The 13,893-nt window shown below is 46.7% G+C and overlaps 5 protein-coding genes across 5 annotated transcripts in view; 3 read left to right on the top strand and 2 right to left on the bottom strand.

The window, feature by feature from the left end:
* The window catches only part of MCYG_00228 (conserved hypothetical protein), a gene marked incomplete at both ends in the record, with an annotated part of 1,160 nt that extends 940 nt beyond the window's left edge, over positions 1–220 (top strand). Inside the window, one exon of the mRNA XM_002850078.1 lies at positions 191–220. Coding sequence (XP_002850124.1) covers positions 191–220 — 30 coding nt within the window. The remainder of the gene's footprint in view (positions 1–190) is intronic.
* Positions 221–761: 541 nt separating this feature from the next.
* Positions 762–1,994, bottom strand: MCYG_00227 (phospho-2-dehydro-3-deoxyheptonate aldolase; the record flags this gene model as incomplete). Its single annotated transcript, XM_002850077.1, has 3 exons — positions 762–1,757; positions 1,828–1,883; positions 1,949–1,994. 3 exons carry the CDS (start codon positions 1,992–1,994, stop codon positions 762–764), a joined length of 1,098 nt encoding a protein of 365 aa, XP_002850123.1.
* A 1,765-nt stretch (positions 1,995–3,759) lies between these two features.
* Positions 3,760–5,589, top strand: MCYG_00226 (uncharacterized protein; the record flags this gene model as incomplete). The annotated part of the gene is made up of 2 exons (XM_002850076.1): positions 3,760–3,900; positions 4,030–5,589. 2 exons carry the CDS (start codon positions 3,760–3,762, stop codon positions 5,587–5,589), a joined length of 1,701 nt encoding a protein of 566 aa, XP_002850122.1.
* A 671-nt stretch (positions 5,590–6,260) lies between these two features.
* On the bottom strand, positions 6,261–10,094 carry MCYG_00225 (conserved hypothetical protein; the record flags this gene model as incomplete). The annotated part of the gene is made up of 2 exons (XM_002850075.1): positions 6,261–9,901; positions 9,926–10,094. The coding sequence occupies 2 exons, from the start codon at positions 10,092–10,094 to the stop codon at positions 6,261–6,263; spliced, it is 3,810 nt and encodes a 1,269-aa protein (XP_002850121.1).
* A 573-nt stretch (positions 10,095–10,667) lies between these two features.
* MCYG_00224 (uncharacterized protein) lies at positions 10,668–11,060 on the top strand (the record flags this gene model as incomplete). The annotated part of the gene is made up of 1 exon (XM_002850074.1): positions 10,668–11,060. The coding sequence occupies one exon, from the start codon at positions 10,668–10,670 to the stop codon at positions 11,058–11,060; it is 393 nt and encodes a 130-aa protein (XP_002850120.1).
* Positions 11,061–13,893: the final 2,833 nt, after the last annotated feature.

Here is a 13,893-nt window from a genome sequence, read left to right as displayed (position 1 = left end):
TCTTACAGGACCTATGCAAGGACTGAGCTGAAACTTATTTTCTTTTCTTTTTGTTCCCCTTTGGAGGAGTAGGACTCGGCATCTTCAACCCATTGGTATATTTTTATGATAACATGCATACATTTCTTTCCTACTCTTCTTAAAGAAAAACGCTCTCTATATACAACGTCGTACTATGTATATTTTGGAGCTTCTTGCATCCTGGAGATTAAATATTTAAATATCCGGTGCCATCACGCTATTGGACGGCATAGAAGTGGGTACGGGTGTTTCGCGGCAATTCCACCCCCGTCGATGATTAAAAACCCCCAACCGTCGCCCTCGCCCGCTTGACCCAAGTTTTTTGCTGTTGTTGGAATCTGGGAGTCAAGCAGTTGAAGACGACCTTTCGACGTTGCGTACGATGGTGAGAATCCATCTACGTTAGAAGGGGCCTTTCATCTGCGACAGCGCTGATGAATGGAAATACCACAGCCTAAGGTTTTGCTACGGATTTATGAGAGAGCAGGTTGAGCGAAACCCATCTCGATGACCGATAGTTTCTACCACGAAAGGATTATTATTATCATTTATTATGAGGCCAAATCTACTCCCTGGACCAACTTATTCTACTCGTTTATTATACGGACACCCCTTCAATTTCTATCAAAGGAAAACTTTTAACCCGGAATGTTGTTTTTTTTTGATACCCTCCCCTACTTCCAAGTGATTAATTGCAAATTCCATAGTTCGAGATAACCTAAATTCCTCCCCTATTTCTTCTATGCCTTCTTTGAGCAGACCTCTCTCCTTGTACGCACAGCCTCTGCCAGCTGTTCGAGGACTTCCACTGTCGTCTCCCAGTTGATGCAGGCATCGGTGATGCTAACACCCTTGATGAGCCCAGAAGGGCCCTCTGGGGGAACTTTCTGGTTGCCTTCCGCGATATTGGACTCAATCATGACTCCAATGATACCCTCTTCACCCTTACGCAACTGGTCACCGACGGATTGAGCTACTAGGGGCTGATTTCGGTGGTCCTTCTTGGAGTTTCCATGTGAACAGTCAACCATTAGGATTTCCCGCTGCTTCTTCTTCGCTAGCTGCTCGCGGGCAGCAGCAATGCTCTCTGCATCATAGTTGGTGCCTTTGGTACCTCCGCGGAGGATGACGAAACCGTGCTCGTTACCGGTTGTCTTGGTAATAGCAGCCAAACCTTGCTTGGTGACTCCGAGGAAACGGTGTGGTTTCTCTGCAGCACCTATAGCATCGATTGCGACCCCAATATTTCCATCCGTGCCGTTCTTATAGCCGATGGGGAAACTAAGACCGGATGCCAGTTCACGATGCAGTTGGGATTCGGTGGTGCGAGCACCGATAGCACCCAGAGAGATCAAATCAGCAAGATACTGAGGCGAGATTGTATCCAGCATCTCGCTCGCGATCGGCATACCCATGCTGTTCAAGTCCGCATACAATTTTCGAGAGATGCGAAGACCCTTGTTGATGTTGTACGATTGATCAATATCGGGGTCGTTGATCAATCCCTTCCACCCAACAGTTGTTCGAGGCTTCTCCAGATATGCTCGCATGATAATACACAAATCACCCTTTAGCTTGTCGGACAAGGCTTTTAGGCGTTCAGCGTACTCCAGCGCTGTGGCAGGGTCGTGAATCGAGCATGGTCCGCAGATGACAAGAAGACGGTCATCACGCTGTTCTATGACCTCAATGACTTCCTTGCGGCTCACTCGGACTGTTTCCACTGCAGAGGCAGGCTAATCGCCACGGAAGAAACGACTGTTAGAAGTTTTCACCGATCACATCAGGGTTGCGGGGCAAGCTTACCACAGGCACCTCTGTCTGAAGGAACTGAGGCGAGAGCAATGGATCATATCCCAGCACTGCAGCCCGGATTAGCTCCTAGGCATTTTAACTTAGAGGTCACTCCAAAGAGTCAGGGACATACCTCTGCTATCATCGTTGTCCTCAACTGTGGGTTTAGCGAATGGCATGATGGCTCCGCGTTTTGAGTTATATCCAGAAAAGCAATTAGGTCTCTGTTGCCGAGATGCAAACTATCCTTCCTGTATGCTCAAGATAATGGAATAGAGAGATGGGGAAACCAGCAAGAGAGCACAGCTCCATATATAAATTTATATATGAGTCAAAACTTCCAAGAATTTTAAAATCTCTTTGCCAAGGCTAGAAAGTTGGGCTTCGCTGGCAGATAAGAGCACGTGATTTCACCTTTTTGTTTTTGCGACTTCAACGAAAAGCAAAAGCGAAGTTGAACAACTTACGATGTACATTAGCGTACACCGTGGAAGCCCAATCAGAGGCCGCATCTCGTTATGATGTACAATGAACGGCCAGCGCAGAGTCAACCAGTCGCCCCAACGGATGGCCCCCTCGATCGCGCAGTATTTCAAACACGTCGGCTCTCACAACCCAGACAGCCACGGAACCTCCATATATACAATACCTCAGAGGACTTCCCCTCATTTGGTCATTACAGATACACTACATACTATGTAGTATGAGTCTCTCCTGTACGGATCCCTACCCTTTGGAAGCCTATCAGCCACAATGACAACATAATGGGGATAAGCCATTGAACCATACTTTTAAGAAGCAGATATACAGATAATATTGATGTCAGGAATTAGCAGAAAAGACGTTAAACCAGACTTATTGTCAGTGACTCTCTCTTATATATATATATATATGCTGCTATGGCATAGATATAGATAGAGAGCATCTCATAAGATCAGAACCAGGAGTACATTTAGATATATTATCTAGAAATACCAAAAGCCTGCTTCCGTCGGATCTTTTAGCACTCTTTCTCTACTTGTATAATAGTTATTCAATAGTGACTATTCACTGTTCCTCTTTATCTTCCCTCCTTTCCTTCAGCTGCTACAAGCCTGCAAGCCTGAGAAACAATCGCTACAGAAGACTCCCAAGGTTTCTCTTAGATCAAGAGGTCCTATTGAGACTACAGAAGCTATCAAACCTCTTCTCTTCTCCTTCTCTGGTCTCCTACTCTTCCTCTTGCAAAATCCTCTTCTCCTTTCTGCTGAGTCATCAACTGTTGCAGCAAGCCATCACTTCCACTTTTGTCATAGTGCCCGAACCTTTCCTTTTTTGTCACTGTTTTGTTTTCTCATGTGATAAAATATCACGTGCTCATGTTCTTCCTCCTCTTCGGATTATTTGAACCTCCGTTGATATAAGAAAGTTGGACAGCTTCATTCATATTTGAATCTAGTAAGTTATCTTTTCTCTCTTCATTTCTTAATCTCTCAGGCAGTGGAGGAGAGATGATAAAGGCCATCCCAATTACCTGAAGTGGAGAGGTGGGGGAGAATGAAAGGTAGTTGAACAATCTCGCGGTTCTCCTGCTTTTTCTCCCTCAAGCCATACGCTTTCAATGTCAAAGGGGTGGGAGATATCGTCTATTTCTTTTGTCATTTCAGTTATTTATTGTAAGTCTCTCAGTCAGTCGACTCTTTTCATGCGGGATTTCCAGGGTTGGGGCATATACATGACCCGGGTCAGCTCAGTGTATATACCCTTCCCTTGCCTCACTCCCCCTGAAGTATTTCACTTAGCAGGGGGGAGTTTATCCCCCCCCCCACTAACTATACTTCATTTGATGGCCAGGAAACTTCTAATTATATAGCTACTCTACAGATATTATCTTGGGCCACTAATATCCGGCCAGAGAATTCGACGGTTCTTGGGGCAGCATTTTCACCCTGCTGCTAGGCTAAGATGGGTGCGAAGGGAAGGCAGAGCTCCATGTCCAAGAGCAAATGGAGAAGACTCAGAGTGCAAAAATCTCGTGAAGCCGAGAAAAAAGCTCTGGAGGAGGAACGTGTTAGTTTTGAGGCTTACGCCTTTGCTACCCAAGAGGTCTCCGGAGGACAAATTGCTCGTTGTCCTGCCAAGCCATTCACTGTGAAGGACGACAAAATTACTTCACCACCTACCAGTACTGAGAAGGGGCATTCACTGGTGAATAAGACGTCAATGGTAAATGAGGTCGAGTCTGTACGTGCAGTCTTTGAACGATATGGGATAGTATTTGGCCGTCCAGACAGACCTGCCTCAGTCTCTCCAACAAACGTACCATATCAGCTAGCCATGGATAAGGAACACCACATTTCTCCCCTAGCTCCTCATCCTCCTTTTCCTGGTGGTGGCGGCGGCTGCTATGGCTATCTGCCTAACATCCCACAAGCTTCCCATGTCGATCTTCATGCTCCATGGTTTCCAGCCTCTAGCCATCCCTCATTCTCACGGCCGGGACCATCATTCAGTCAGGGCATCCCTCCCGTGGAGCCCTTTCCTCCTCCAAACAGCTACACCACAGGCGATCATCACATATTTACGCCTCTTGGTTGCTGTCAACTTTACTCTCCTAGCTCCTCAGATTCGTTGATCTCGCAAAGCCAGCAGGAAATGGAGAAAAAACACGCGTCTGTATTCAACCTAATTTTAAAGCAAGACGAGATGGCTGCCTCTCATCTATTGAACGCATCCGAATCTGGAAAGCATTTTGATATCAACATTATTCTATATTCTTGCACTGGCATCTTTTCCCCAGTATCTCATTCGGTTCATCGAATTATCGCATCAAGAAGCCGACGTCTATCCTCACTTCTTGATCAACTTGATAATAGAGAATCTCCAATCCTCTATATCTTGGCTGGAGCATCTTTCACCTATCCTTCAGCATTTGTCTCGGCTTTGCTATGTTTATATGGTCAACCTTTGTTCAACAAAGATCAGCTATTCTCTCAGATACCCCTCCATTCCAGTAACAAATCCAATATTCAGGCAGAAGGTGATGTCATAGCCAAGGCAGTCAGGATTTCTCGGATGAACTTTGCCCTATGTTACGCAATGGCTGGTGCATTTTTTATGGACAGCCGTGTTGTGGAGCGTGGACTGGAGATGGTTTCTGACGTTTTATGCTGGGAAACTTTAGAGCCTGCTTTGTCCTTTGGTCTGTGTCCGATACCCTTTGAACTCGCGGTTATTGATCCGAATGTCGAGAGTAATTCAAATCCGAACGGCTCCACCGACAAGATTGAGAATAACCTCCCTACTACCTTCTATGTGACTTCTCAGACACTTGCAGCATTGGCTAAAAGAGTCCTGAATATCTCCCTTCGGTTTGTGGTGGATAGTATCCCAGTGAGCTTCAAACTTGACAAGCCCAGTTGCTCGTTCATTCGGCTGCCTCATTCCAGCATAATGCCTCCCAATATATCCCTTCTTCTTCTCTCACTCCCATTCAAACAGTTACGAAAACTATTCAAATACATGCGGCTTCAGGGGAAGCTGACTGAAGAGCTTGTCAAAGAAGTTGTTCAGGAGCGTGAAGCGCATCGCATGCTGAAATTGAGAAACCTTCCCCCAAACAGAAATTTGAGCGGTCATCTCGATTCCGAACACGAAATTTTAGGATGGGAAGAGCAAGCTTTATTTGATGCAGAGCAACCTTTGGGAGCGATTATCGGTCGTGATTGGATAGGGTTAGAGATACGTCCTATCCTTCTTGCTTCTTCCCGCTTGAGACGATCAAAAACATTTTGAATTCGGTCTTATACTCCCATGACGTTCTTTTTTTGTGTCTCCAGCTATTGATAGACTGAGGCACCATGAGATATGACTCTTTGTGTTGCGGGCAGGTTGAAACGGTTTTCTTTATTTCTCTTCTGGGTTGTGCCACTATAGATTTCTTTTCCAGTTCTTATCCAAGGTATAGATTCTGTTAAATACCTACCTTCTACTAGGCTTTCAACTTACTGTTCCATCTTATAACTGATAATCATGGAGTCGTTACAGATCAACGTAAGGGTTAGAAGAGGCACCACTACAAAGGCTGAGGAGAAATTTAATTACCTAAATCATGCTGAATTTAAAGGAGATATGCTCCCACCCTGGGGGGCCATAGAAAGGGGTATTTAACATCGGTCTTGAAAGAATCTTAATGAGGAAAAAAAGAAAAGAAGTGTAAAGTAAACTGACATGTCGTACGTCAAGTGAAAGGTAAGAAGAATATAAGCAAAACATGTACACAAGAAAAGCAGAAAAAAATTTTGTACACAAATTCTTTTAGAAAGGTAGATTCTAAGGGACGAAGTTGGTTCAGGTGCCCCTAGCAAGGAAGGTGCTGAAAAAAAGAGAAAGAAAAATGTTAACAGGTAGAATTATACAAGACAGACGCATCACTGTAAGGGCGATGGTAAAGAAGAGAAATTGATTTAAAGTAAACCCTCAACTCGGTTATGTTTTGGAGGGGGTGGTAGCGCTGGCGAGGCTCCGTTCATCAAATGATGTCTAGCTTTTGCGTTCAAGTTGCCTCCCTCGCTTGAGATCTTTCTAAGTCTTTGGCGGGCCCTAGGGCGTTTCTCATCATCTGAAAAGGTACTGTGTTCCTCTGACCTTCGAGGTGCGCTAGGATGAGGAGGGTGGTTCTGATTCTGCTGGTGGTGGTGATATGGATCGGTTCTATCAGGAGGAGAGGATACCTTGAGTGCGCCAAGGATGGTCTGTGTAGTAGTTTGTCGTTTTCTCCTAGGGTTCATCGCAGGAATGGGTGGTGTTGGAGATCCATTGGCGAGACTAGCGCCGGCAGGTAAGCCAATTGTGGGCACATTGGAAGTGGTTGAGATAAACGTAGGCTCAGATATTTGGGACTTGTCCACCCACCTCTTATGAGAACCTAGACTCTGTTGCGTATTGTTGGGGCTCGGAACGGGAGAGTTTCGCTGGGGGTGTGGGTATTGCATGGGGGGCCCTCCAAACCCATGAGTCGGGGTAGTCAATGCGGGTGAAGTTTCAAATAAAGGAGGAGTTGCATTAGCTGAGTACGGGTGTGTGTTTGGAGAAGGAGGAGGCCTCGGCGAGTGTAGCATGGCAGGATGATGGTTATTTTGAAGTGTAGGACTTGGAGCAGGAAGGGATTGGAGGTCGATGTAGTTTGGTGGTACTGGTCGAGAGTTACTCCTGTATCTACCGACGGATGCTGAACGGTCCCTCGTTCTGCGGTCGTTTGATTCCATAGATGGTCGAGTTGATGAGCTTCTAGATGCTTTACCCTCGGTCGATGGTCTGCTCATCCTTGGCTGTTCAACGCTTTCTCTAACAGGGCCAAGATCTTCACGGTATCTAGGTCGACTCTTTGAACGGCCAGAAGTATCAGAATCGGATCTGTCTCTGGGTCCACTTCTCCGGGCTGATGAAGCACTATCCCTGGCAGAGGTTCTACTATCCTCCTCACTTCGGCGCGATTGTGGCGTGGTAGACTGTGGTGGTAGTGCTTGACGACCCCAGCCGTGATGCCGGCTCCCTCCCATGTTTGGGGATTCAGCTCTGGATTTTCGGACCAAGCGTCGTGTTGATCTTTCCTCGTCTTCTCGCCACATTTCACTACTCTGCTGTAAATTGGGCGCTGATGAATTAAACTGCGGTTTATCCAACCCTAAGAGCTTCGAGGACTTAGAGAACGGGTGTTCCGGCTTTGACTGGTTATTCTGGTTTCTGGATGCCTTGGCCTTCAGGAGTGAAAAGGCATTGCCAGTCTTGTTGGGGCTGTGAACGCCGTTCCCGCCGTTGTCCGGAAAACGATAGCTGGGGGCCGGGCTGGTAGACCTGCTCTCGTTCTCTGCGAAATTCTTCAGCTTTTCTTGAACTTTGCGCCGTCTTTCAGCTAGCTCATTAGCAAACTCTTCCCTTTCCATCTGGGTTTCCGTACTACCTCCACGGTGGTGACCACGTTTAATCTCCTCCTCCCAAGGGGCCTGAGAAGGGGTAGGAGTCGTTTGAGAGACTGGAGGTTCCGAAGGGGCTGGATTTTGCTGTTCCTGATTTGCCATGTTTGGTGTACTCTCTTTATCACCGCTCTTGTTGCTGAGGGCAGTTGCCTGTCCGAGCATTTGCTTTGCCCGTAGAGAAATGCTCGAAAAGTCAGGTTCATGATGATTGGATGCTGTGTCTAATGGGTGATGGACCGGCCTAGCCCAATCATCATACTCCCATGGATTGCTATGAATGCTGACCGCAAGGTCTGATGACCTAGCTTCTTGGGCTTGAGGTTTACCTGGGCGAACATTTTCTGGTGGATGATCCATTGAAAGTGGCGATGGTGGAGGGTAAATTGTAGACTTGTCACTGTCCTGCCTCAGATGAGTTCGAATAAGACTACTAAGGCCAGTTGGTCCAAGAATAGGGGATTCTGTTTCTGTAAGAGGCTGCAATTCTGGGATAGGAGAAACGGAATTAGGAGCCGTCTCGTCTTCCTTTATAGTGTTCAAATCTCGAGATTCTGAATAACTAAACTCCCCTCCAAGGGCGGGATGAGAAGATTTGGCGGGTGGGACGGAAGTGGCCGAGCCTTTAAATTCCACACCGACTCTCAGGGGAGACCCAATGCCCTCATTAGGGCGGAATAAGGGAGAGACTCGTTTATTTGACATGTCTTCCTCTCCCTCACTTCCAGATTCGCTTCCACTAAAGTCAGCCAGGAAAGTGGACGGGTTGGTTGGAAACTGGGGTTTCTCATTGCGCAAAGGCGTTGGTCGGAAATCTGTGCTATGGGGGGTTGAGAGCGGGGAGTTATTATGAGTAGGTAACCCCGGAGACTCTGGCTTGGATTGATGACTTGTAACAGACATGCCTCTTGGCCGTCCAGAATCTGTAAGATCCGAGCCGATTCGAGCCAATGTTGGGCGATGCAATGACGCATTACTTTTATTTTCGTGTATTTGGATCTGACGTTGGGAAAATTGGTTATCATCGTACTTCGAGGCAGGTCTGTTGAATAAACCGGTAGCCGTGGCCTTCCCACGGTCCTCTGGTTGAACTGCAGCCGCAAATGCAGAACCTTCTTCGGTCTCACTTGCAGGGGGACTCAATGGAGATCCAGTTGAGATCCCCTGGTGGGAGTTCGTAGTGCTGACGGGTGATGGCCTTTTGGGATGCTCTGAGTTTCCTACAACGGACGAAGCTGAGGACGGCGGAGGGCTGTTAGGTCTAAAGGATGTAGAAGAATAGACCGGAGAGAGTTTTTGGTATCTTTCATTAAGATTGACAGCACTCTTAGATAGAGATCGGTTGATCAAGATGCCATCACTCGCCATTGCTCGTTGACGACTGACGCTCTCCAGCCTTGAAAGAGCAGAAGGCTGGTTCTGAAGTTCTAGACCACGATCGTATAGTCGTCGGGTTTTTGTCGGATTCCGCTCAAGACTCATTCCCGTCGAATTTTGGTTACTTCTTGTAGAGGTTTCTGTAGTTACCGATCCATGTCTAGATGCAAGTCCCTGAGAATTGGCTGAAGTTGTTGAAGTGGAGTTTCTGTTTTCGCCGACTAAAAAGGAAGAAGATTCGGCTTGTCTAGGGGATGGCAGAGGTATCGCTGGGGAAGACTCTGCTAGATGCGAGTCAGGCTCTGACTTCAAGTCGTCCTCCTTTGGCCGTTGAAATATAGACCCAACATCGTTCTGATACAGCTGCCTCCCTCCCATTGTCGTACTGTGTCTATCACCTCCCTCTGATCCTCCTTCGTTCTCCGAAGCTGGCTCACTCCGTGTATTTGGGATCTTATAGACCTTTTGGCGCCCTCCAAACAGTGTATTCCCTTCAACCGGCCTCGACCTGTTCATAATGCTGGAAAGGGCATTACAATCATCATCAGTCGAACCAGAAGCGTAGGAGGACCGACCAATATTGAGAGAAGGTCGGTCAGAGCTGTGAAGAGACCCAACTTCGGTGATGTCAGCTAGCTGTGAGTGCGCAAACAAATTCAACCTAGACGCTCTCTTTGGGAATAAGACGCTGTCATCGTTTGCTTTGCCGAGCTTTGAATTGGGGTCATCCTGCTCACGTAGCATGCTAAACCTCGCTGATAAATTCGGCATTAGCAGACTGGTCCGGAAGTCATTATCTGTAGGCAGTGCGGTCGCCAGGTCTATCTTCGGAGGCTGCTCTGGTTCAGGTTTCTTCTTGAAGAACTGCTTAGAGAAGATGGGAACCGGGGGAGCATCAGATAAATCAGGGCCATCGCCACGTTTCTTGCGGTTTCTGAACCGGTTCATGATGGCAGCCGGGTCTTTTTCTCTCTTTTATCCTCCGTTGTTCGTTCAAAAAATGTAGCAGAATGGGCGTTGAAAGATCGAGGTTGAGCGCGGTAGACTCAGGTATAGGGACAGTCAGTTCCAACCCAGCGGAACAGGGGGTGAGTTATCCTCGCAGAGGAGTATGACAGAGAGTAAATAATTGTTGTTAACGAGAGACAGAAGTAGAATATTCCGTTGTCCGGGCTGGTCGTCTTAAAAGAAATATAGAGAGAGAAAAGATGAACGAGTGTGATGTAGTCCTTTTTTTCCCTTTTCGTAACTAGAAGAAAGTCACAATGTCAACGATCGAGATACACCAAAAACGCCAGCCACGCAACAAGATTATGTTACATACGCGAATGTGATGGAGGGAAGAAAGGAGAGACTTTTGACAAGAGACTCTTCAAAGAAAGAAGACCCGGTCAATTTGAAGTCCAGTGCCCCAGCGCAAAGAGAGGGGGGAAAAGAGGATGAAGATGCAACCAGCGAGTCAGGAACAAGGCGAAACTGATCTGAACGAAGAAGACCTGCAAGATCTCGGGCCGTCCTACCATGGGAAGAGTTAGGTTTCAATGTATGCCATCTTATTGCATGGACAGTGAAAAAGAAAGCAGATTGTCGATCTCGAAGGAGAGAAGCGAAAGTGCAGTGTCTCTCTCGCTCGCGTCCAGCAGCCAGGGACGTCAGGGTCGTACGGCGTCGTCAATATTCGAATCGATAGTCTGTCTGATATGCACAAGCAAGGGCCAAAAAACCGAAGGGCCTGGGACGAAAGACGATGCTGAGACTGACCCAGGATGGCATAAGAAACAAGCCGTTTCCTCCCACACTGTGACGTCGAAGTGCAGACAAGAAGGCTTTGTGGAAAAGAGGAATAATCGGGATATGATACGATCTTTGCCTCTGAAGTATATGCCAGCTGCACTCCACCAGATAGCGGTCTAAGCGAGACGCTCCAGCAGATTTTCAGATGCGTCTCTTTTGATTGCCGTTTATTCGCCTCCGCTTCAACTGAATTCTTGGGAAACCCTGAAATTGCTCAAAGGACGACCGGTAAAAAAAAAAAATAGAGACAGAGAGATGAAAAGAAGAAAGAAAAAAAAAAAAGAAAAAAGAGGGCCCGCTAGCCGTTAGTATCAACTAGATTTACGATACTCTTGTCAGGCACTAGTGACATAGTGCTCATGGAGTTACGAGCCTGTTCTTCAGCCGGGGCATTATTGCTATCCAAGATACAGAGTACTTTTTTTTATCAATAATAGACGAGATATCACCAGGTTTTCCAGGCTTCAGCATTCCCAGGGCGTGGGCATGGTAGCCTGGACTGGCGCCAGCCATCCGCCGCCAATCCGAGAATGCCTGTGGCCAACGATGAGGACAGGGACGGGGATTGAAGATTTTTGAGGATGGCGGAACGTTTGTTTGCTCCCCCTGACTATGCTAGTTGGAGTTTAGGGCGTGCTCCACAAAGCGTCACCCCTGGGACGTTCCTGCGATTTTACAGTATGTTATGTAAATGGGGTAGGGGGGGACGAACAGGGGAGTTCAGGCAGGTCTTGCAGTTCGCCGGCGAGCCTGGGCGACAAGGGCACTGCATTTTAAAATGATACAAGCCTGCCTGCGCGCGAAGCAATTACCGCGGATATATACTATGTAGTATGTTGGATTATGGAGTAGTGGTTATGGACTACTGGAAATCGACCCGTAAGTATGGAGTGTGGCAGAGTCTCCCCGTCCAGGACCAGCGCTAACAATTTATTTAGATCCCATCCTCCGTTCTGGTGGGAACGGCTGCTAGGTCTGGGCCTTGTACAGGATTTATCCCTCTTTTTTATCCTCGTGGGATCAGCTTGGTTAATTTACTTGGGGAATTATTTGGTCACTTGGGCAGACCGGAACAATACATGGTTTTTTTTTTTTTTTTTCGCTTTCTCAGCCCTTACCCTTGTGAATCTGACACAGTCTGTTCCTGGAGAGAGTGAGCTCGCATGCAGGAACTGTGCGAGAGTGGTGGTATGCCTCTCAGGATCGTAAGACGCAGGGGTCGTTCGAATCTGCGCTCCAAAACCACAAAATTTCGACACTTATATACAGACTTCATCCAGCATATACGAATACAAACATGCATTTTTATTTCTCTCTCCACGAAGAATATGACTGGTATGGGTACACATGTTAATTTTGTCCAACACACCGGCCGCATCGAACCGTCAAGAGACATCGCCAATCATTTTGCGTAGGAGCCCTACCCATCACTGCGTCAGCCCAAGCTACGGAGTACAGGTCTTGAAACAAATTCTTGTGGATACAAGCACCTGAATGGGGAACCCGAGCCCAGCTGGATATGCTTAATCTATGTTAGATTTCCCTTCGACATCTGCCTGAGATAAGTTCGTACACTGCACCTCATTCTATAAAATGGTTGTTCGATGTTACCTCGAACGGGATATATCGACGCTCTTCCCGGTTATCACTATCGAAAAAGTAAGGAACAGCATCCGACGGGAATTCAGGCCGCACGGAGTACTCCGTCTAGGGTTATTCTCTCCATCTATATATATATTACCACAAACTATACGGAGTAAACTAGGGTGTCACCAAATGTTCTGACACGGACGGCGGCCTTTGAATACCATTTTTAATAGGGACATAGTTTTGGAGAATTACGACTTTTAACCACTGGTAGAGACTTACTCCCTACATAGTACGTAGAATTACGTATTCCAGTATCAGCAAGTATTGAGCCCCACGACTCGATATAATGAAATATAGCTTAGTCATCATCTCACTGCTCGCCGCACTACAAACGCCAGCAAGTATATTTTCGATATCTTCATCTTAACTACTACGGAGTACTCAACGAGCCACTACCCGTTAATAGGCCATCCAAGCAACTTTCAACAGTTCTGAATCAAGAAAATAATCAATCTGGTTATACGGCTCGTTAATGGGTAGTGGCTCGTCGAGTAACAAACTACTCTTTTATCTCAATTCTCTTATCAAACGACTTTGAACCCGAGTTCAAAATCATTTATTCAATCATATCTCAACACATGGAGTACCTCGTTACTCTTATCATAGGTAGTCGCCCGCTACTAGGTACTACTTCGCTCCTTTCTCCAAAAGGACAAATAATTTCTATCCCGACTACATTCCAGCCCATGGCGATACCAAGTGATCAAAGTATTGGGGAGCATCACAACCGATCGTCCATGGACGACCCCGACTATAATCTGCGTCTTACCGCGCCATACGAACATATCCACGGGGTTACAACACTGTTAAGGAAGCAGAATTAGATGAATCATTACGTATGAGCCAATCTAGAAATCGGAAATCTACTTATCCAGATGGGTCGGAAACTGTATCTAAGGAACGAAGAGATTTATCTTCCACGCGGTCGAAGGATTCAACGGATGGATCTACTACAAGACTTCAACAACTTGCGTCTATTACAGATATCGATGCAGGAATCCCCACCAAATACCAGAAAGAAATAAAGCGACTCCCTCGTGTATGTCTATCCCTTGATGAGAAATTACTCTATACTAATATTTAAATCATAGTGAGTGGCGAAAAAAAATGCCTTAGCCTACGACAGTCTAAGATCTCGTGGCTATTCTAATAATGTCGTTAATGTCGTCTATGAAAAGACCTCTACTAATGGATATAAGCCTTCCCACCCGTATATGGGGAATCGATCGAACAGTTGGTCGACGAAAAGGAATCCAATGACCACCACCGGGTAGCCAAAAAGGCCAATACTCAGAGTCCCCTC

Source organism: Microsporum canis, genomic scaffold (genome assembly GCF_000151145.1).
Source record: "Microsporum canis CBS 113480 supercont1.1 genomic scaffold, whole genome shotgun sequence".
Taxonomy (NCBI): Eukaryota; Fungi; Ascomycota; class Eurotiomycetes; order Onygenales; family Arthrodermataceae; genus Microsporum; species Microsporum canis.
This window is presented reverse-complemented; position numbering and strand designations above follow the sequence as displayed.